Source organism: Dermacentor andersoni, chromosome 5 (genome assembly GCF_023375885.2).
Source record: "Dermacentor andersoni chromosome 5, qqDerAnde1_hic_scaffold, whole genome shotgun sequence".
Lineage (NCBI taxonomy): Eukaryota > Metazoa > Arthropoda > Arachnida > Ixodida > Ixodidae > Dermacentor > Dermacentor andersoni.
In genome coordinates, this window is record NC_092818.1 from 87,543,390 (window position 1) to 87,564,141 (window position 20,752).

Genomic DNA, 20,752 nt, shown 5'->3' on the forward strand with positions numbered 1-20,752 from the left:
GTTAAATGCGTGCAGTGTGTTTATTATGCAATTATGCAATCTGGTGTCCTGTTTCCAACTACTGACGGTCAAGTCAGTCTATGTGCACTTTTTAAAGTTAAAAGTGTATACATAAGAATTTTGAGCCTCAGATCTCGTCTCCTTCCCCCACGCACGCACGCACGCACGCACGCACGCACGCACGCGCTTGTTCATTCTGCAAACGTCGTGGCGGGAATGTGTACGTGGAAATTCGGGGGTAGAGGATGTGTGATGTCGATTTAATGGTGTGTAGTAACCATCGCGATTAACTTAAAGCAAGCATTCATTCTCGCTGCTCCTGCAGTCCGTTGCCTACATTCCGTGACCCTTAGGGTTCATTCACACGGCACATTGACAGAGGCTACGCGACCGACCGCGACTGTCGTCCAAGCAGTGACCCACGACGACCGATGTCCACACTGGCAAGCCCGAACTGCCTTTTTCAACGCCTAAAACGTCTCGCGGCCAGTGCCGTTCACGTCTGCTCGCACTGCCACTGCCACGCAAAATAAGCGTCAGCGTATGCAGACGTGCTGCTCCTGTGCCGCTGATTGGTTAAGTAGGTTTGCGATTGCAGTCGCGTGATCGAAAAAAACACAAACAAACAAGATAGAGCGTTGAGCGACTAAAGCTGCCCTTTTGATGCATATTGAAGTATTTACTGCTTGTAGCGCCGTTTCCTTTGCGCTGATTTCTCCTCCTCTGTGAATAGCGGTTTTGGACCCATCCCTGCAACCGGCACTGCGTCTTACCGCGCTCGATCATATACGCACAGAAACCGCATCTCTATAGATTGCGCCTCCGCGAGACCTCTCGCACTTCACGACGATAACGCGCGCCTTCGCACGTGTTTCCAAACACTCACGTGCCACCGCTCCTCTCCTTTCTACTTTACTACGGCCCGACTGGAGTTGGAGGACTGGACTGGAAGACCGGACTAAGCTGTTCTCTACAGTTGGTTGTCCGCTTTACCTAGGGAGCCTTCATGCAAACACTGTAACTCCACCTTGCTCTAACCTGCAAGAACATCGGTACAGGGCACGAGACACCGAAGGGATAGGCAACAAAAACCTCGCTAAAGATTTATGAAAAGGGGCTTGCTTTTCCCTGCGTTCTGTTATAGGGAATACCGATGTGGTTCGCTTCGTACAAGTTGAAAAGACATACTTCGTACATCGCGAGCTCCGTGTAAAATAATTTTTAAAAGTTAGTCACGCTAAAACTAAGCGTCTAGAAAATAAATAAATAGAGCGTTGGCCGGGAAGGCGACAGTGTGGTGTCATGGGCCGTGAGATTCACTCTTGGTGCGGGGTGTATTGTGCATGGAGTTGCCGTCTTTGAGGACTTAGCTTCCTGTCTACATAAGTTTCAGTGCCGATTACTCAGTTGCAGGTTTACGCTCAGGAATTTATCTCCCCCTAAAAAAATAGAAAGAAAACAAAATGAAAAAAGAAAGAAAACACGTTGGAATAACTGCACAAGGCAAATAGAATCCTTCGTAAAAGGATAGTGAGGAAGCACCAGGTAACAGTGATGAATCAAAAGTTTGACCTGAATAATTGATTACTTGACCTGCAAGTGTGAGCCAGATTAATATTTCCTGAGATTAAAACGATAAAACTTAGCAAAGTTAAAACTAAAACGCAGGAAAGGCCGAACAACGGTCGTGCGATACCTCTCTCTCTCTCTCTCTGTTAAAATTAACAGACAGCTTAATTTTTTAAGATTTTGTAACAAGTAATATTTCTTTCCCGACGCCTCCATCCATAGTGATGGCAGACACGAGCGAGTATTGTAAGGACAAAGAACGGCACACAATCCATTTTTTTTTTCACGCTTGAAAAAGAGTCCTTTCGCATAGTACTGTCATGGAGCGCCAAGCAAGACATTTTTTTCCCGACACGTAAGCGAAGCTGATGGCTCGAGACGGCACAAGAGCAACGTAACCTAATTATGATTCGTCAGTCCGTCGTACGGTTGCAAACACAGCAGGATACGTTGGCGCGGCCGCTCGCCAGTATAGCGACAAACATCGCAAGAAAAGGACAAAGAATAGAAAAGAACACGAATCTAATCAGCACATTCCGCCGGAAACGCCAGATCAAAGGAAGTAATTAATGACTCCCCGCGAAAACGGCTCGATTAATTTGGCGTAAGACTCGCGCGGTCCCGCAGAGGTTGCTTCGCCACGGCCGGTGATATACGCTTCTCGTCTTGCGCTGCGCTATCGCGAGCGCGCACGGGGCGGGGGGTTCGCGCTCCCGAACCCCCTTCGAGAGAGCGTATACATCGCGGAAAGGCGCGAGAGCGGGAAAGGGAACGACCGGGGAAACGACGCACATGCTGCGAAATACCCTCGATTCTTCTTCCTTGCCATTCGGTGGCATCAGAGGCTTTTCCTTTCTGCAAATCCGGTGAGACGCTGTTGAAGGAAAAGGGGGAGAGAGAGAGAGAGAGAGGCTTGAACTAGATGCGTAGCCAAGGCATTCATTGCCCGAGACGCCCGCGGCTCGTTTTTTACCCTGGCAACTATACGGGCAGGTTTCGCGCGGGAGCCGGGGTTAGGGCCGCAGGGCCTGCCGCCCATTTGGAGCGAAATGCCGTCTGCGCTCGATTTCGCTTCCAGCTCGGAAGGGCAATCCGCTGGCCGGGGGTAGGGAGAGAGACTCGCGTTCGAGGTGAGCACACAGCGCGGGCCTCGCCAAAGCCGAGAGCTCTTTACCGCAGTGCTCTGGCCCGCGCGCGCGGGGGCGTCTTTGTGAGCCCCGGCCGCGCTCATCGGACAATGCCGAGAACCGGGGAAAAGGCGGCGTTCCCTCTTCCCTGCTTCTCTCTCCCGCGGGTTCGTTGTCTGCGGCCGGACGGAATGGCCGGACTCTCATCGTTGGCGAAGACAGCGGCCGTCTCTCACAGGATGGACGCGCGCGCGAGCGAGCGAGAGCAGGACTTCAGAAATGGAACGGACAGGGCAAGGCCTTTCTCCTCGCCCCCATTCTTTCGCCGAACGATTGCAAGGACGACGACGGAGCCCTGACGTGGTCAGCAGACGGATTATTATGAGGTGGGCGGAACGGATTCGAGCCGGAGATGCGTGAAAGACGGAGGGAGTCGGGCGGGGCGGTGATTACGGCAGGTTCCCTGGTATAATGACCGGCACCAGTCGTCGTTTAGAGGCCCGGAAATACGTTGGTAGAGAGGTGCGCGGCTTACGCGCGTAGGCCGGCGAGAGAAAAAGGTGCACGCGGGGAAAATGAGGTGCATTCTTAGTGATCAGTGAGGAGGAGGAGGAAGAGGAGGATAACCACAGGCGACGGTACGAAGAAACAGCCGTCTAGGCTGCCGCATTTACCCGCTGAGGAGAATACAGAGGTCATTTGGAGAGAAACGAAGAAATGAAAAGACTGCGGCACCGATGAACCATCGGGGATGCTGTATTGGTGCTTCGTTTCGATTCACACCCCGAATGCAAAAGAATTCCGAACTAGACGCGCGGGATAGAGGAAGCAGCCACCGCGCCGCTAATGTCACGCGACGCTACATGGCGGTGCGGTGTCTTTTCTGGCGCCGTTGCCGTTTCTCAGTGGGGACCGCGCTCGCGCTCTCGAGCTAATGCGAGAACAGAACACATTCTGCTGACACCTTCGCGTTCACAGTGCTAGCTTGTGCGTCATTTTGGGGAAGTCAGGCGCGCGTGAAGTCGCCAAGAATGAGTGACACGGACCGAAGAACACCCATAAAAAAAAAAAAAAAAAAAAAATATATATATATATATATATATATATATATATATATATATAGAGAGAGAGAGAGAGAGAGAGAGAGAGAGAGAGAGAGAGAGAGAGAGAGAGAGGAAAAGGCCTGATGTAGACTGGCATACAGAATGCAGTTGAGGAAGGGCTCATGTTCAGAAAATTAGTTCTGACGTGCGCTGGCGAAGAAGAGCAGCTGACACTTCGGACAGGCGGCATTACCTTGTTACATTAATTATAATAACTACAAAAGCGTTCAGTTCATTAAAGTCCCATGTAATGTAATGTGAACAAAAATGAAACGCGAGTTACCGAGTTGTAAATTCAATGCTTCGTTTTTCTTTTTAAATCTGAGGTTCTCTTCATTTTTTTTGTAGAGCAATTTATGGCCTATGCCACCGGAAGAGTCACCTGAATCTGTCCTTTTCCTTTAAATGCAGCAAGATTTCTTCATATTGGTGCAGCAGACGCCTAATGGGACAATTTCGGCGTTTGGTGTGTGAAAAGCTAGGGCCCAAGCGAAGGTTCATTCTCGAGCCAGCATTCGCGCTAGGCGATGTGTGTACGCACCTTGTCCGCCACTCTCTCACTGGCGTCGGTTGGCCCGCTGTCCTGCAGGGAAGCTCGAGATCTTGCTTCAAAGCCACGCTCACCTCCCGGCTGAACGACGCTATGCGCGCGGGAGCTGCGAAGCACAGAAATCATAAGAAAGGCTGTCTTCGAAAGCGAGTTAATTAAACAAAATTTTACGTTTTAACGTCCCGAAATGGCGCAGCGGGTCATCAGGAAGGCCGTAGCGTGGAGGACACTTGATTGATTTTGATCACTGGGGGTTACTTAACTTGCGCTCAAGGCATGGTACACGAAGGATTTTGCACCCCCCTCCCCCCCCCCCCCCCGGCGACATGCGGCCAGCACGGCGGGTGATCGCGCTCAGCTTCGCTACGCCATAGCTACAGAGCCATCACGACGTGTGCAAAGCCCTAGGTACCAACACCGATTTTACAAGTCACGAGTAGCACTTTTTCGCGGTTACGTGAAAGACTGCTACACTGTGCAGCCTGCGTGTGCTTGGGGTTCTTTACATAAACGGTTAATAAACGATCTTGTTTTGAAGCCGTCAGCCACTACTTGCTAAGTGGTTGGGACTACACGTGCTGTGCAAAACTTACTCTAGTGTCTGCCTTCCAGTCTGTATTAATGATACCGCCCTCTGTACAACTGCGTCGCGGGCTCGGTGCTTTTCTTTTTTTTTTTGCTTCGCCCTAACCACCGTTAACTGTTTGTCTGTCTAAGCAACAGACTCAGTAGCAGAGGCAGTCGCAGGTGCCTTTCGTAGAGGCTGATTATCGTTTGATGTGTCTGAGAGTCTGATTGAAACTGCGTTCAAGCGACGCCTGTACAACCTAAAAGATAAGTGTCTATTTTGTCATTGCTAATCTGGGCTATGCTTTGCGGCACGGTGCCGCAAATCACGTGACAGATTAGCAATAATGTTGTTAATGGGCATATCGCGGAATGTCCACTAACAAGATTATGATACGTTTAGTGGTCTCATATAAAAATTAAAAATTTATTTTACTTTATTTATCGCGCGAAATGACCTTCGCTCCTTAGAAGTTACAGTAATCGATAACGCATTCAAGGTTCTTTCTGGCAAACATGAGATACGCCATACATTACATTTTACTTTATCTTCAGCCAACCGTTCGACCATCATAATTGCTTGAAATATGATAGGAGGCACGATGTCACAATGTTGGTGAGCAATAAATGATAGTACCCGCCGTGGTTGCTCAGTGGCTATGGTGTTGGGCTGCTGAGCACGAGGTCGCGGGATCGAATCCCGGCCACGGCGGCCGCATTTCGATGGGGGCGAAATGCGAAAACACCCGTGTGCTTAGATTTAGGTGCACGTTAAAGAACCCCAGGTGGTCGAAATTTCCGGAGTCCCCCACTACGGCGTGCCCCATAATCAGAAAGTGGTTTTGGCACGTAAAACCCCATAATTTAATTTTTCTTTAAGTAAATGATAGTGTTGCTGACAAGTATGAAACTCTTTGAAGCAAATATGCCGTAAAAAACACTAAATTGTTAAGAAGGGGTCCTTCCATGTTTTCTGCATGTTGCACGCACGAGAAATAAAGTACGCTCAGAGGTTATACCTAAATGCCTGCCTTTCCTAGCACCTTCAAAATAAGAAAAATAAAAGAACAGAAAAAAATAGACTCATTAGCCGGGTGGCCTACATCAGTAGGAGCGGTTTGTTAACGAGGTAATTATAGTCGGAGTTTTGAGACAATGACACAGTACCACGTTGCGAAACTCTCCGCGGTTGTCCCATACCGTCTTGTATCGCTGCATCTGCCTCGCGCCAGCACAGCATCGCTTTGAGATTTACCGAAGGTCCTAAACGCTTCAAAACAATGAAATGCTGGTAACTCTCCATAATTAACTCCATCTCCTAGTTTTCTGATTCTACTGGCACGTTTCCTCTGCTTGGTAGCTAGGTGCATACGAGAACTCCCGGGAAAATGTGGCTCAATATACGAAACTACGCTGCCGCAAGAGGCGTATAGTCGGGCGCTCTACTTGGCCTTGCAGTCGTGCATAGGAAACAAGGAGATGCAGGAGAGAGGAGGGAATACAAGCAAAAAACGGAAGAAGGCGTGCTTACCCCGCACTTCTGGACTCTGGGTGACGATGCGCGTGGCCGGTCCCTCGCCGGCGCCGGTGGACGCGGTGACCCAGAACTCGTAGCGCTGTCCCGTGCGCAGGCCGCGGGTCTCGTGCCAGAACTGGGATGACGGCACGGACACCGGTCGCGCAGGCACACCGCCCGACGCCTGCTGCGCGTGGATCGAAACGTGGAACGCTGTTGCGGGTGCTCAGTGAAGCACGACGGCGCCACTTATACGATGCCGTATAATCAGTTACTGGCTCTCCGCAGCAGGTGGAAGAAACAGCACATCGCCTGTCACCACGCCGACGTAAATGCACGAGCTAATCGCGAATATTTTTTCGTCAAGCTATATGGCAAAAAGCTTGTGTAAAGTACTCGAGTCGGGTTTGATGGACGTGGACCACTTATGTGCACAAAGAAGCGCTAACATTACGTCAGCCGATGCTAAGCTGCCATCTCTACTGTCAACTATCAACGTTTCTTTTCTCTTTTTATCCCCCTACTACTCCCCCCCCCCCATCCCGTGCAGGGTAGCCAGCCGAAACTACCTCTGGTTAACCTCCCTGCCTTTCTATACATCCTTTCTCTCTCTCTTTCTCTTCCTGGCGGTGTTTATACCGTAAGGTGGTTTGACAATCCAAAAAATATTATTAGTGAAAAAAGAACGACGCTCACATATACATGTAGCCGCGCGAAAGAAACTTATAGAGGCGCGCTAAGAAAAAGAAACGACATGGTTGGAAGGACAAATGGAGATGTCGCAATTCTTTAGGATCCGGGGGGCTCGTGCTGCGTGTTGACAAAACTGGCAGTGACTGCCGCAGACGTCACCGACATAGGCCAAAAAATTTTCGGACTGGCTTGACTGACAATGTTCCGCAAGAGCTAACTAGAAACTGCGTGGAAGCTGGCTGGTAGAGAGATGACGAGCTGGTCAACCTTTGCGAACGGTCTCCTGTTATTAAAATACTACAGGCTACAGTAACAAGGTCAAATCAGAAAGCAGCGAAAGTTCTTGGTGTGCACGTCGATAATTTCGTAAGAAAAAGAAGACTACCTAACCGACGCTTCGGTCCTGAAAGTATCTCAAGTAAAATAAAATAATGAAAATAAAAGGTAAACTCGTCAGATACATTAAAATATAGACACTGCGCGAAGGCAAGCGGACATACTTCTAACTTTAATATACGAAAGGCAAGATGAGCAGTGTGAAGATGATAGTGGTGAAAGTTCATAACATGAATTTACACTTTGTTACCTCTACTGTGGGACGTATTCTTATAGGGAGATCACAACTGGTCAAAAAAAGTCGATATAACCGCAACAGTTCTACGAGCGTATATTTGAGAGAGGAAGGGGCTGATATATCGCGTGTTGTAGACACATATGTAAACAAATTTTGTTGGGTTCCATTTCATACACACGTCTGCTGTGATCGATCGATGGTGGCATACTTCCTTACTTTTCTGTCCTCTCTATTTCTTTTGTTTTCTTTTTTTTTACTATACCTGACTTGCAGTGTAGTGGAACCCCATCGTGCGCCCGGGTCGGCCGCATTTCCTTTTCTCTTTTTACTTTATTCCTCTTTTATTTTTGCATTCCCGTGAGAGAGTTCTTGAATTTCAATGCCCGTCGAAGCGCTGCCCAATTGCCAAGCTGCCGACTGCCTGGATGCCCAGTTCACGTTTACGTGGGCGTTATTTATGACAGAAATTTTAGCGAACCGTTGACACAATTGTGCGGAGTAGCTGCTTTCACCCGCATAGCGTGAAAGGTAGCTGGCGCTCGGGCCTTGTCGCGAGATCCCGACACGAGAACTCGGGCACATGTAGTTCTGCACATTCGGCACGGAACCTTAACTTGAGTATATTAAATACCGCTCTGCAAATATTGCGGTGCGCGTTTTTTTACACTAGTTTGCGCTTTCTTGAGAAAAAGTTCGAGCACGCTGGTCTGGAATTTCTAGCCTTGCGCGCGAGCCTCATACCAGGTCGATGCATGCAGCCGGACGCTTTCCGAAGCTGTCTCCGTGAAATGAATGGCTATTCTTGCGGGAGCGTACAGTTCTGTTAGGGGCCAGTTTTCATCTCTAGTGACACATTCTCCTGCAGGGGCATCTCTGGATGTGCCTCCGCTGCTGTTCTTTCTGCACCAAACCAGTTTAAGCTGCCTTTTGGAGACGGAGTCAACGCCTCCAAGTTCAAATTCTACGAAGTCATTCCCTTTTGACTGCCATTTGTGCACGCCCAGATGATAGGCTAGCACGTGATCTTGCAGCGCAGCGCTGGGCTGACGTAACGCCTAGGGGGCGCCAGTAAACGTCCTCGGCGCTAATACTAAAAACGGCCAACAATCACGGAGAAGGGTGGAAAGTAAGGAAAAAAGAAACAACGATGATTTGGCCTCCAAGCCGGCAGCCTCGTCAGTATAGAGAGCTTGACATTGACAATGGCACATCGAGTCTCTCACACTATTGTAGCTCATAGGAGAAAGCGGCTTTTCGAAAGAACGTGCCGTTTCTGATACACTCTCAAGAGTTCAGCCGGCATCGCTGGTACATAGCAGCGGCCACGGCACGGCATTAAGCGGACCGTGGAAGAACCGGACGCCTGCTGGCCTCCACCAATCTCGGCGCATTCATCCCAACGGAGTCGGGCAATCCCATTGAGGCTAAATTTCGAACAACACGACGGTTACTCTCTTTATATCTTGGCTTCGGAGCCAGATAAGACACGCTTCGAAGCTTGCTTTGTCGCCGCGTACGGACGCAGAAAACGCACCATACGAGCGAGGAGATTGTGAAGGAAAAAAAAAAGGAAACATCTGCGGGAAACAGACAGGGCGAGTCTTTTCGTTCGACTTCACTTGTCGCCTCTTCCTTCTTCTATGGTCGTATCTAGTACACAATGCGATTCCTTCTCACATCTGAGTTCAAGCTCGCCCTGTGCGAACTTGTTGGGAACGTCTTGTTCCTTTATTTTCGGGTTTTGACGCTTCAGTTCCCGAGCAAAATCTAGAGAAACGCCTTATCGATTTGTGTCCCTTCTGATACTCTGCCTGTTTCGTGGATAAGTGGTCTATGCTTGGAAGCTGGGGAAATAGGGAGTTTGACAGAGAGTGGTTGCGAGGCCTAGCAAAGACGCGTTGTTAAGAAAAAAAAAAGGAACTTGAAGAACTTTGACACCGGACTTAGTTGGCACTCATTTATTTACGTCTTTCTGTTTAAAAGAAAGAACAGATTTAGAGGGCCACTTCTATGGCCTTCGACGTAACGGAAACAGGCACATACACAGATGCGCAAAAGCTGTGCTAGTTTGCTGCACGCCTGTTTGACGTTTTTAGTTGAGCTTAGCGAAACTGCCCTGCCACGCCTCTCACTGACCAAGCTCCTCCGCTTGATTTGTCTCTCTCTCTCTCTCTCTCTCTCTCTCTCTCTATTTTATTTTTCTGCGTATAAGGCTTTGACTTCGGGGTTTGAAACGCGCTGATTATTTGTCAAAGGAGGCGGGAAATAGCGGCACTTGCGTGACGAGCCTCCTTGGCGCGATAACAAATTGACTCTCAAAAAGAAACGTTGCATCAGGCCAACTGCCCTTCTGCCTGCCTGCGCTTTCGCAGAGCTCTATATGTACGCTGCCATATGTCATTCTCGAAAACTCGGGGCAAACGGCTGTGTTGAAACGGCGAGCACTGAAAAGGGCAGTGATATTACGTTATAGACATTTTCGTTTCAGCACGCTTTGCAAATGCGCTTCGCAGCACTTTCTCAATACTGGAGGTCGAATGAGAGCGATATTTCTTGAGTCCAGAAAGGAATGGCCGAGTCGGCAGCTCGGTTCACTCGCTTGCAGGGTGGGGCCTCGTTGGAAGGCGAAGTCCTGCTGATTATTATTATGTTTTGTTCCTGGCAGAAGACGTGTGAACTGACATGATGAAAGGGCGCAATGTAATGCGCGAAGCTATAGCCGTGCCGAAAGAACGCAGCAGTCCAGTACTGAGCCACCTTGTTTCGCCGGTTTTATGGGGGCGATAAACGTTTTCGAAACGGTCAAATTCATTTTATTGAACTCAGAAGCTTTGAAGTGAAAGCCCGACGTCGCACTCCGTACCAAGTCGCACTCGTCGGCCGTCAAACATACCGGGGGAGGAGGGAAGGGGGGAGGCGCTATTCTGGACGTTGTTGAATTCCGCCATATTGTCAACTTCTGTGATGGTGGCGTCACGAGCCAATCAGAGAGGCCGTAGCGACCCTGCGGGCCAATGAAAGCAGGCAATATGGCGAATTTGACAATATATGGCGGAATCTGACGTTGTCCGGAATAGCAACTCGGGGCTCGCCGCAATACCTTCCCTAAAGTAAAATTAAATTAGCGGGGTTTATGATCCCTAATCTGCACAGTGGCATATGGAAGGCTCCTTAAGCGAGGTGCGTTGGATACACTTTTACCCCCTGTGGTTCTTTGACGCGCACCCAAAGCACAGTGCATCAGCGTTCTTGCACTCCGCCCCCATCAAAATGTGGTCGCTTCGGCATGCATTAGAACCCTCAAGCTCAGCAGGTGTGCGCCATGTAGTCCCCGAGTCACCACCGCGGCTGCTCTTCGTAATAAAGGTATGATTGTAAGTAATCGTCACAGTCACGCACCTTTCAAGTTAAACCCGGTAATCCCACAAAGAAACACTCGTATTTTACGATGTGAACTTTCTCTCGCTACTAAAAAACCGCAGACAACAGCGAAGAAGACAAACAAAACGCTTTTTTCTTTTCGTGCTCTGCTTTTGTCCGCGTTTTATTAGCGATAGAAAGCTCGCATTATATGCCCAACTCAGTCACCTAAAAGCAATGTAGCTGAACTGATAAGTTAATCTGCATATTTTAAACGTTGTTACGAACAAAACGCCTACAAACTAAACGAACTTTCACAAGTACCATTTTCCTCCTTTTTTTTTATCTTTGCATTACATGTTGCCTCTGCGGAATCTTGTCGATTTCCTTGTGACCACTGATGCGCGAACGATCAGAGCTTTGTTAATGGAAATATATATGGGCGATTCTTTCGCTCATCAGAAGCGTGAGAGACACTAAACAAAACTTAAATTTAAAGAAACTTAATTGCGCAGAAACTATCGACAATGATTGTCATAGACGGAGTGCATAGCCGAACGCTTCTAGAAGGCAATTTCCCTTGCTTGGAGAGCGCAACAATCAATTTTCCCCAGTTCGGAAATAGGAAAGCGCTTGCCATTAGTGAGAACGGGTCTGCGCACGACTGTTAAGGCATTTAAGGCGTCCACGTGAAGTGTTTAAACTACACACGCAAAAAAAAGAAACAAATAAAACGAGTTCTTGTCTGCCCTGATAAGGTTCCGATGCGTGTATCGATGCTGCTCATGAGGCTTGGCATCAGCGTACAGTTCACGATGTGCTCCTACAACATGTCACATTCTTAATAAATATACTGATTTAAAACCGACAATATTTCATTATGCTCGCTGAGCCACGATCACGTTCTGCTCTGCGTCCTATCAGGCGGTACGACAAAGCTCGCGTAGTCCAGGAGAAATTAGCATAAGTTATCGGTGACTGCTTGGTGCATAAAAGCAATAGTGAGTGAATCTATTGAAAGAAAAGGAAGATTTGGCTTTCCAGGCTAATGAAGTCACCGCTTTCTTTGAAGGGAAACGTCCAACGTCTCCTTTCATCTATTTTTTTCAGGTACGTTAGACGGATCCGGCAGCTTCTTTCGTGGAGTTTCATGCGATGTATCTCGTTGGCTCTGACATTTCCCGCGGTAAGATGCACGCCCAACAGCTAAATGCACCCTACTCTCGCGTCAACGCTCACTCTGTGTGTTGCGGTGCAGCGTGCCTGCGTCGGCGAAGCCCTCAGATCGGCGTGCTCATCACTGCTGCAACAACTGCCGCGCCTGCTCCCATAGCGATGCGCGCTTTTACAGCAATAAAAACGAATCCCATTGGGTGCCCATCTGACAACGCGTGCTTCTCGCAAATATACCAATGACGCAGTTACGCTCCGCTGCCGATCCACTTAAAATGATTGGTAGAAGTGCGTCTGTGTTGCAGCATTTCGCAATTACGAAGATGTCGAAGTCCAAACTGCGATCCACAAATTAACGGGAACGGTCGCTAACCGAAGCAGAGAAGCGCTACTCTTCTTGGAACAGTTAGTTTTCGCTGACCGCTCTTCAAGTAGCTTTCAGTTTTCGTTTGCGAACTGACGCAAGAGACCCTTGTCGCACTGTTTGCTTTGTCGCTCAAAGCAGTTCGTCCTCGACGCTTCGTCGGAAGACTGCTTTGATCATACCGCTATGCTGACCACCAATAAGAATGAGAAAATTGGCAGCGCGAGGTACGATGTCTTATGAGACGTTGTGGTATTGCTCATGTTTATAAGCATTTTTCTGCCGTATTCATGTATACACACCTTTACTTTGACGCTGTTTCGTTTACTTTAAAGTGGCAAACGCTGTACAATTGCGGTTCTGCGCGAAAAGTGGTCTGTGGTAATTTTGCAGGGATGCGTTCGAAAATGTCAGATGCATGTTTATACGGTGCCCTGAGAGAACGACGCTATTCACCGAGTTTAGATTTAGGGGAAGTAGGCAGCACGTCAGGAGTGATGCGCCGGCAAATTTTAAAGTTTTTTTTTGAGTAATTGGGGGCTAAATAAAAAACCTTCAATTTATACCCACTTAGAGGAGTTATGTAAAACGATTACAAAGTTTTTCCCGCTCCCCTGGCAGAACCAGAGGTGGCAGCCATGTTACATTTGAAGATAACAGGGGCCGCGTAATGGATGACGCGGCAAGTTTGAAGGATGTAGTTTATTACATTCTTCGAAAACGTTTGCTGTTTACTCGTTTTCTCTTTCCTATATGTTTTTTCTTGGGGGGAGGGGGGTCATGCTATTCACGTATGCTCTCTAGCACTCCTGAGTGAACTAAGCAGGACACGCCGCTTATATTTCGTTCAAATAAGAAGCGTGTTGTGGTTGATGAAACAAAAAGAAAATTTAATCTGTGTATTTTATTCAAGGCCTTCGTTGAATTGCTTATGCGAGCGTTCTAGAGCATTAAAAGCGTATTTTATGAACTGCGTAGGTTTTCCTATTGTCTTGAAATAACTCAACGTGTAAGAAAGTTGCAAATTGGAGGGGATAAGAAAAGTCTTATGCGTGATGCGTGAGCAAAGTTTCAGGAGCGGCAATTCACCTTGCGAAAAAAGTTTCCTCAGGCAAGTGCTCGAAAGCGTGATAAGTGCGTTTTAAGAAGCGGTGCAGAATTTTGCTAGCTGTGTTGGAAAAATCGTGAGAGTCGCCTAGATAAAATTTGTTAAACATAGGGGAACGTAATGGCTGATGTGCACGTGATCTGGAAGGCGTGTGGGCTAAGCACGGCGTTTGCTAAAAATAATTACGAGTACTCGAAAGCGTTATAGGTGCGGGCCCCATATTAAAGTGCGTGGGTTAGTTACAGAGGTTACAGAACTGAAATTCCTAATGCAACCATTTGAGAAAGACATGCCGCTCCGCTGGAAATTGGGCTGGGATTCTGTAATGTCGCCGAAGTGAGCCGCCTTTTTTATTGAAGAGGACCGAAATGGTGCGAAACAGGAACATTTTATTTATTGATTATCATTTTCTTATTATACAGATTTTCATGAAGATCACTATGCGAAGGTTTAGGTGGCATGCAATATAGGAAGTACATTCCCCGTAGCGCAACTCTAAAAGAGGAGGATGAAATCTGCAGCGTTCAGCTTTAAAAGAATCCACCTATTTTAACGAATGATCCCCGCTCAAGGCGTTACGCTGTACACCATTAACCAGCATCCCATATAAAATAGTCATATTTGTTAACTATAGCTATCTGTTCACGCCTATATATTGTGGAGTCGAAGCCATCCTGTCTTGAAGACACGCCCATTTGCTTCGGATAATAAATTGAGCTCTGGAACGGAGGACACCACGCGCAATCTTGCTCCTTGGAACAAAGTTTAGGCGCCTCAGAATGACATCTGCGCATTCTCAACCATTCCTTGAAGCGCCAATTGCCACCGCGCATTTCTTAGAGAAATGCAACGTCGCTAAAGCCACTTGGGGGGTGGGGGGGAGAGTGGCATAAAAAAGAAAAATGCTTACTCATTTCATACTGTAGCTTGCCGATTGAGTTGCGTGCGACTATCGCCGATGCTAGAGTACCGTATACAGACTGTCTCTCTGTTCTCGTTGCGACGCGCCCAGCGCATTTATTTTGGTATCGCGTTAAGCTCGGGATCCTCCGATGATGTTGCAGGGAATTTCGTGGATGACAATATATGCGCTACCGCTCTTCCCGCAACACCCACAGTTCACGTGACTATCAAGAAAGGAAATCCCTCGCCGCTGCGCACGCGCATAGATAGCTGCGTGTAAATCAGCCCTCCCGCCCATTCACCCCCACCGCAAGGGGAAGGATTTCGTTAAGGATCCGCGTGGGCGCTGCACTGGCACCAGCTGCAACCTGCCTAAGGCTCCGGGCCGTTGGCCAGGCTTTGTGCGCGGCCTGTTGCTTGTGCCCTCGCTCAACTTCCCTCGCATACCTACCACACGCCTTGGCGAGCTGTCTCGGACTGCACTCATCGAGGTCCCACTTCCTGTCAAAAGTAAGGCTATGCTCACTTTATTGGACTTTATTACATTTAACAAACTATATTCATTTATTCACAGTACCCTGAAAGGTCCTCATTTGAGGGTATTACATAAGGGGGGGGGGGCGGGGGAGTACAAACATAAAAGTGACAAATGCGCATATAACATGTTTATCTCGCTTTATTCCGCTGGGAAATATTCGAATTAGAAAGAAAGAAAGGAAGAAAGCAAAAGAAACAAAGAAACGCACGTAGCTGTTACGCTGTGTAGTGAACTCAATAGTGAACTTGCAGTGTAGTGGACTTGCCGGTGTAGTGAAACTACACCGGCATGTCCGCCACTGCTACAGATGCCCAACGAGACTTCAAATTCGACGACTTCAGCAGAGACCGAACGAAAGTGTGCAAGTCTACCGGTACTGCCGTCATCTACCGCGTACCACCACGCCGATCTACCAGCAGACGCCTTCAGGCGCCATCGACAACCAGAACGATGACGTGGACGACCTGCTCTTCATGAACATGTCCAAGAGGAAACCGAAAAAGAAAATCTCCTCCGACGGCTCCTCCGCTCGCCTGCGCGCCGTCGCGTGATTTCAGGGGTTCTGTTCCCGTCTGGTGGAACGCCAGCAGCAACTGCCGTCGCCACCGCTGCCAGCGCGTCGGGCTGTTGTTGACCCGGAATGCGACGACTAGAACGGCTACGGTTCGCGCCGATTTGACCACCGCGAACCGGAGAATTTTACGCGCAAGAAGAAATTATCAGTTTGTCCAGGACGATGACACTCCGTAGAAATTTAGAAGACGACGAGATACCACTGTCATCATTGGCGAACTCGAACGTTCGCTCGCGGGCGGCAGTGTGTTGCGAACAGAAGGACAAGTGCGCGATAAACACGCGCACGGGGACGAAAAACGGGGTTCCATGAAAGCGATGGCACCAATCAACCGTAACCGACGGACGCTCAACCGCTTCGCCCCTTACATTATGAACCCGGAATCGAACCAGGGACCTTTCATGGAACCCCGTTCTCCCTGTCCGTGCGCGTGGTTATCGCGCACTAATGCTATCTTCGGCTGGTCGTTTCAGAGCACTCTGGAGCGCTCTCGCGAGTGGCGTTGTCTTCGACTGGTTGAAAGAGGGTGCGCGCCCTGCGTTCGGCTGGTTCTTCTCGATTGCTCTCCTCTATCTTGGAGCGCTCTGAGGCGCTCCGAGCCCTGTCGTCGGAGCAGTCATCGAGATTGAAACGTCATCGCAGCGCCGCGTCGCTGCTGTTGGCGACGGCCCACCGTAACCTTGGCAACCTAAGCCACTGCATGCTGGCGTCTCGACGAACGTTCGTCCCGCCGGCACGTCCGCCGGTTTTTCGGGCAGCGCCGGGAGCTTTGGACAGGCGAAACATCGGACGTTGGCAGTAGTCACGTGGTTTCGCATCAGCAATTTCCACCTCCGAGAGCGAGTCGTACGTTCGGCTTGCACGCTTGTCCCCTACCTTTGAGCTCGGGAAACGACCGATCTACCCGACTCTGCTTCGGGGCATACAGGCGAGCAGTCGAAAGTACCATTATATTCACAGCAGCGACCAGCTTACAAATATGTCAACCACCGTCGCGCTTGAATTGCTTTGGAATTTCCACGGCTTGCCATTTCATGTAGCCTCCGTCTGCCGCTCACGAACCACATCTGTCAAGCTTCCGCGTTTGTGTTGCCTGGTCCGTCATGCGAGCATCGATCGCATCGGCAGCCACGGGATTTTGTCTAAGTCATCCTCGTCATCCCATCAAACATTGCTTCACTTTATCTTCCACTTCTGACCGAGTCCCAAAAGGCTACAGCCTCGACGAGACTCAGTTTGCAATCCCTGCTTCGTCAGGCGACCGTTACCTTGGCAACGCTCTCGCAACTGATAACAACGTCTGCTCGCCATCGCCCCGACGTGAGCCACGACAGGCTTCGCGACGCTGCTCGACCCTAACTCCATTAGTGTCACTTAAGGTTACATCTGCTTGGAGTGCCTTGCTACTGCTTCGACCTCTCTGGATTATAGTTTCTTGGGCGCCGGCCTTAGAATCAAGAACTTGACTACCAACTCGGTAAGACTTAAAATGACTTTTTATGGACACGTTGGTGCGTGTTACTATGCGTTCTTTCTTAATTGTGCGAACAGCAGACATCATACAGAACGCGACATACATAGTTGCTTGTGTGCGTGTGTTTTGTTCTTTGCGTACATGATGCCCGCTTGTCGCGCCGTTAAAAAAAAGAAAGTAAGGCTTACTCTTTGAAGCCTCTACTTGCTGCTTGTTTCATATCAGTCGCAACTAAGCGTATATCCGACATTTCATCTTCGTGTCGCCCAGCGTTGGCACCTGAATTTCAAATGCAGGACGACAGCGCGTCGCCGTTATGCATGCGCGCGGTTGAGCCGGTCAGTGTGTTGGAGCTTTCTTTGTTGGTGAAGGAGCTCGATTTGCCAGGTGCCTCTTTTTGTCAGTGGCGCGTCGCAAGCTGGTTGAGATGGAAGGCCGAGGCACACGCACGAAGAGCCTGTCGATGCGGCGTTTCCATGTCTCTCGCAGCGTGACAAGGGGACGCGCATATACACGAGTACTGCAACCATGGCGGCGTTATCAAGGCGCAGTGGCGCGCGCTGCGAACAGTCGCGCCCGCAAGTCATGAATCTATGAGCGGCTGTAGTGGTTACGGATTCCACCAGTCAAAGATGCTTCGCGGAGCTCATTTTGGCAGTGATAACGATGTCAAGCAGATACGGATGCGCTAGCCCCATTGCACGCCGAAGGTGTGTCCAGTCTGCTTGTTGAAAGATGAGTTTTAACGCCCCGTAACAACGCACCGACTAAAGGAGGCGCTACATGGGAAGGCCTTCGGAATAATTTCGCCCACCTCCGGTCCTTTAACGTAGTGCATCTAAATATAAGTACGCGAGCGTTTTTTTTGTTTTTGTTTTGTTTTGTTTTTTTTTGCATTCGTCCCGCCCCCTTCGGAATGCGGCCTCCGCGACCCGGGAATCGAAATTGTGACCACGCGCTCAGCGGCAGAACGCCATGCATATCTACTGAGCCAGTATAGGGCATGTGCCATGTGTTTGCTGCTTATGACTTGGCACTTTACACCGGTAAGGAAAAACCGGACTTATTAAAGTTCGCCCCGTTCAAAACTAAGACGGGCAATCAGAAGAGATGCGACTAGGTCTCGTGCCATTTGGTGTGCCTCGGAATTTGCACAGCTAGTAATCTGGCACTCTACCTATACTTCTTCAACGAGAAGCGCATGTCTATTATTCTGGACTAATTAAACGCGAAAGAACCTCACTCCCTTCCCTGTAACATGCATGTATTGAATGCTGCAGAAAAAGAAAAAAAAACGTGCCATTGTCTTTGTGCCGTGATGAAATACACTCGTAGTATGTCCCCATACACGGCAAGCTACGTGACTCAGGCACTGACCTGGTTAGGCGCGTGGGCATGCACCCGGCTGTACACGGTGTACCGCTGGAGCACGCCCTTTGCCTTGGGTGGTGGAAGCCAGCTGATCAGGATGGCGTCTGGCGCCAGCACCAGTGCCTTGATGTCCGCAGGTGCCTCGGGCACTGCATGGAACGGCGCCCCGTCAACGTCAATATATCACTTACAACAACAACAACAACAACAACAACAACAACAACAACAACTGAATTTGCAGTGCAGGAGGCCTCTTCCATGTATCTACAAAATCGATGCCATTCCTGCTAAATTTCGGAAGTGATGCCTCACAGAAAACCTTCTCAACCTAAAAAGGAAAGTTACTCTACTAAGGCAATACTAGGTCTCGATCTAACTAAGGCCTTTGACACCGTCACGCACAAGGCCATACTACAAAATCTCCAAAAGCTGGATGTAGGACGTAAAACATACGCGTACATCAAAGACTTCTTGACAGATCGTACCGCAAAGATTTCAATTGGAGAATCCAAATCGGACGCGCTCAAGCTAGGTAATAGGGGTACCCCGCAGGGTTCAGTCCTATCTCCCCTTCTATTCAACGTGGCAATGATCGGTCTTCCTGCGAGACTTGACAAGATAGAAGGACTCGGACACAGCCTCTACGCGGACGACATCACCCTTTGGGTGGCGGGTGGAAGCGATGGGCATGTGGAAGAGATCCTTCAAACAGCAGTAAACACGGTGGAAGACTACATCAAAGACAAGGGACTGAGATGCTCCTCACAAAAATCAGAACTTCTGCTCTATAGGCCCACATGCCGGGGTCGAAAAAGCATTAGGGAAAGGCCGGGCATTGTGGTCACAGTAGATGGCACCACGATACCGATAGTGGAGAGCCTGAGAATACTGGGACTCCGCATATCCGAAAACGGCCATAACGGAGAAACCATTAGACTACTTGACAATAGTGTTCAACAAACAATCAGACTAATAAAGCGGATATCCAACAGGCACTATGGCATGAAAGAGCACAATCTCATCCGATTAATAGAAACATTCGTAATCAGTCGCATTGTATATGTGGTTCCTTACTTCAAGCTCTACGCTGCGGAGAAAACCAAGATAGACTGCATTATTAGAAGGGCGTATAAGCAAGCCTTGGGACTTCCGGCAAATACGTCAAATGAGAAATTCTTGGCGCTCGGCGTGCACAACACATTAGACGAACTTATTGAGGCCCAGAGAGTAGCGCAGTATGAAAGGCTTACACAGAGTTTGACGGGGAGACACATCTTAGATGACATCGGAATAACCTACGAAGCACAGCACGGAGTGCGGAGAGACATCCCAAGGAAAATAAGGGAACATCTATCAATACCCCCACTCCCCAGAAACATGCACCCGGAGTTTCACCAAGATCGAAGAAACGCACGAGCGAGAGCTCTCCACAAAAGATTCCGTAGTGCCAGGGACGTGGTCTATGTGGACGCGGCGGAGTACGCAAATGGACATAGTATGTCCATAGTTGCTACGAGTCTAGAGGGTGACTGCAGAGTTAGTGGGACGGTAAAAACATGGAAGGCAGAGGTGGCGGAGGAAGCTGCCTTAGCACTGGCAATAGCCTCCACGGAAGCTAACATCGTAGTAAGCGACTGCAAGACAGCCGTCAAGAACTATGCAAAGGGAAGAATCTCGCCGGAAGCACTGAGAATTTTAAACAACTTTCGTGAAGATCGCGACATCCACATTATTTGGGCACCCGCACACTCCTCCCTTCCCGGGAACGAAATAGCGCACAACCTGGCTCGAGAACTGACAGGCCGAGCAGGTGACACGCAACAAATACTGGGAACGGAGAGAGACCGGATGACCAGCTTTAACGAGATCACCAAACACTATAAATTGGGAAGGGCCCATTTCCCCCCGGCACACTCCTCGTTAAATAGACGGCAAGCGACGGCATGGCGCCTCTTACAAACAGGTACATATCCGAACCCGGTGGCCTACCACCGCTACTACCCGGACCTTTACACGGATAGATGTAGATTCTGTGAAGAAAGGGCGGACCTACAACATATTGTTTGGGCTTGTCCTCGTACACCCATACAGAATAAAATAATTAAGACCAGAGAGCAGTGGGAGACCGCGTTGCTCAGCTGTGCACCGGAAGACCAACTCAAGGCAATCCAGCAGGCCGAAGATGCCG

At 49.2% G+C, this 20,752-nt stretch overlaps 1 protein-coding gene across 2 annotated transcripts in view; it reads right to left on the reverse strand.

Moving 5' to 3' along the window:
• LOC126531997 (cell adhesion molecule Dscam1-like) overlaps window positions 1-20,752 on the reverse strand; it is a 296,924-nt gene that overhangs the window by 34,826 nt on the left and 241,346 nt on the right. Inside the window, exons 22-24 of one of the 2 annotated variants that reach the window (XM_055070830.2) lie at window positions 18,571-18,713; window positions 6,448-6,616; window positions 4,341-4,455 (exon numbers count right to left, since the gene is read on the reverse strand). In XM_055070830.2, coding sequence (XP_054926805.1) covers window positions 4,341-4,455; window positions 6,448-6,616; window positions 18,571-18,713 — 427 coding nt within the window. Of the gene's footprint in view, window positions 1-4,340; window positions 4,456-6,447; window positions 6,620-18,570; window positions 18,714-20,752 lie in introns of both variants that reach the window. The other variant, XM_055070829.2, reaches the window with a different exon arrangement.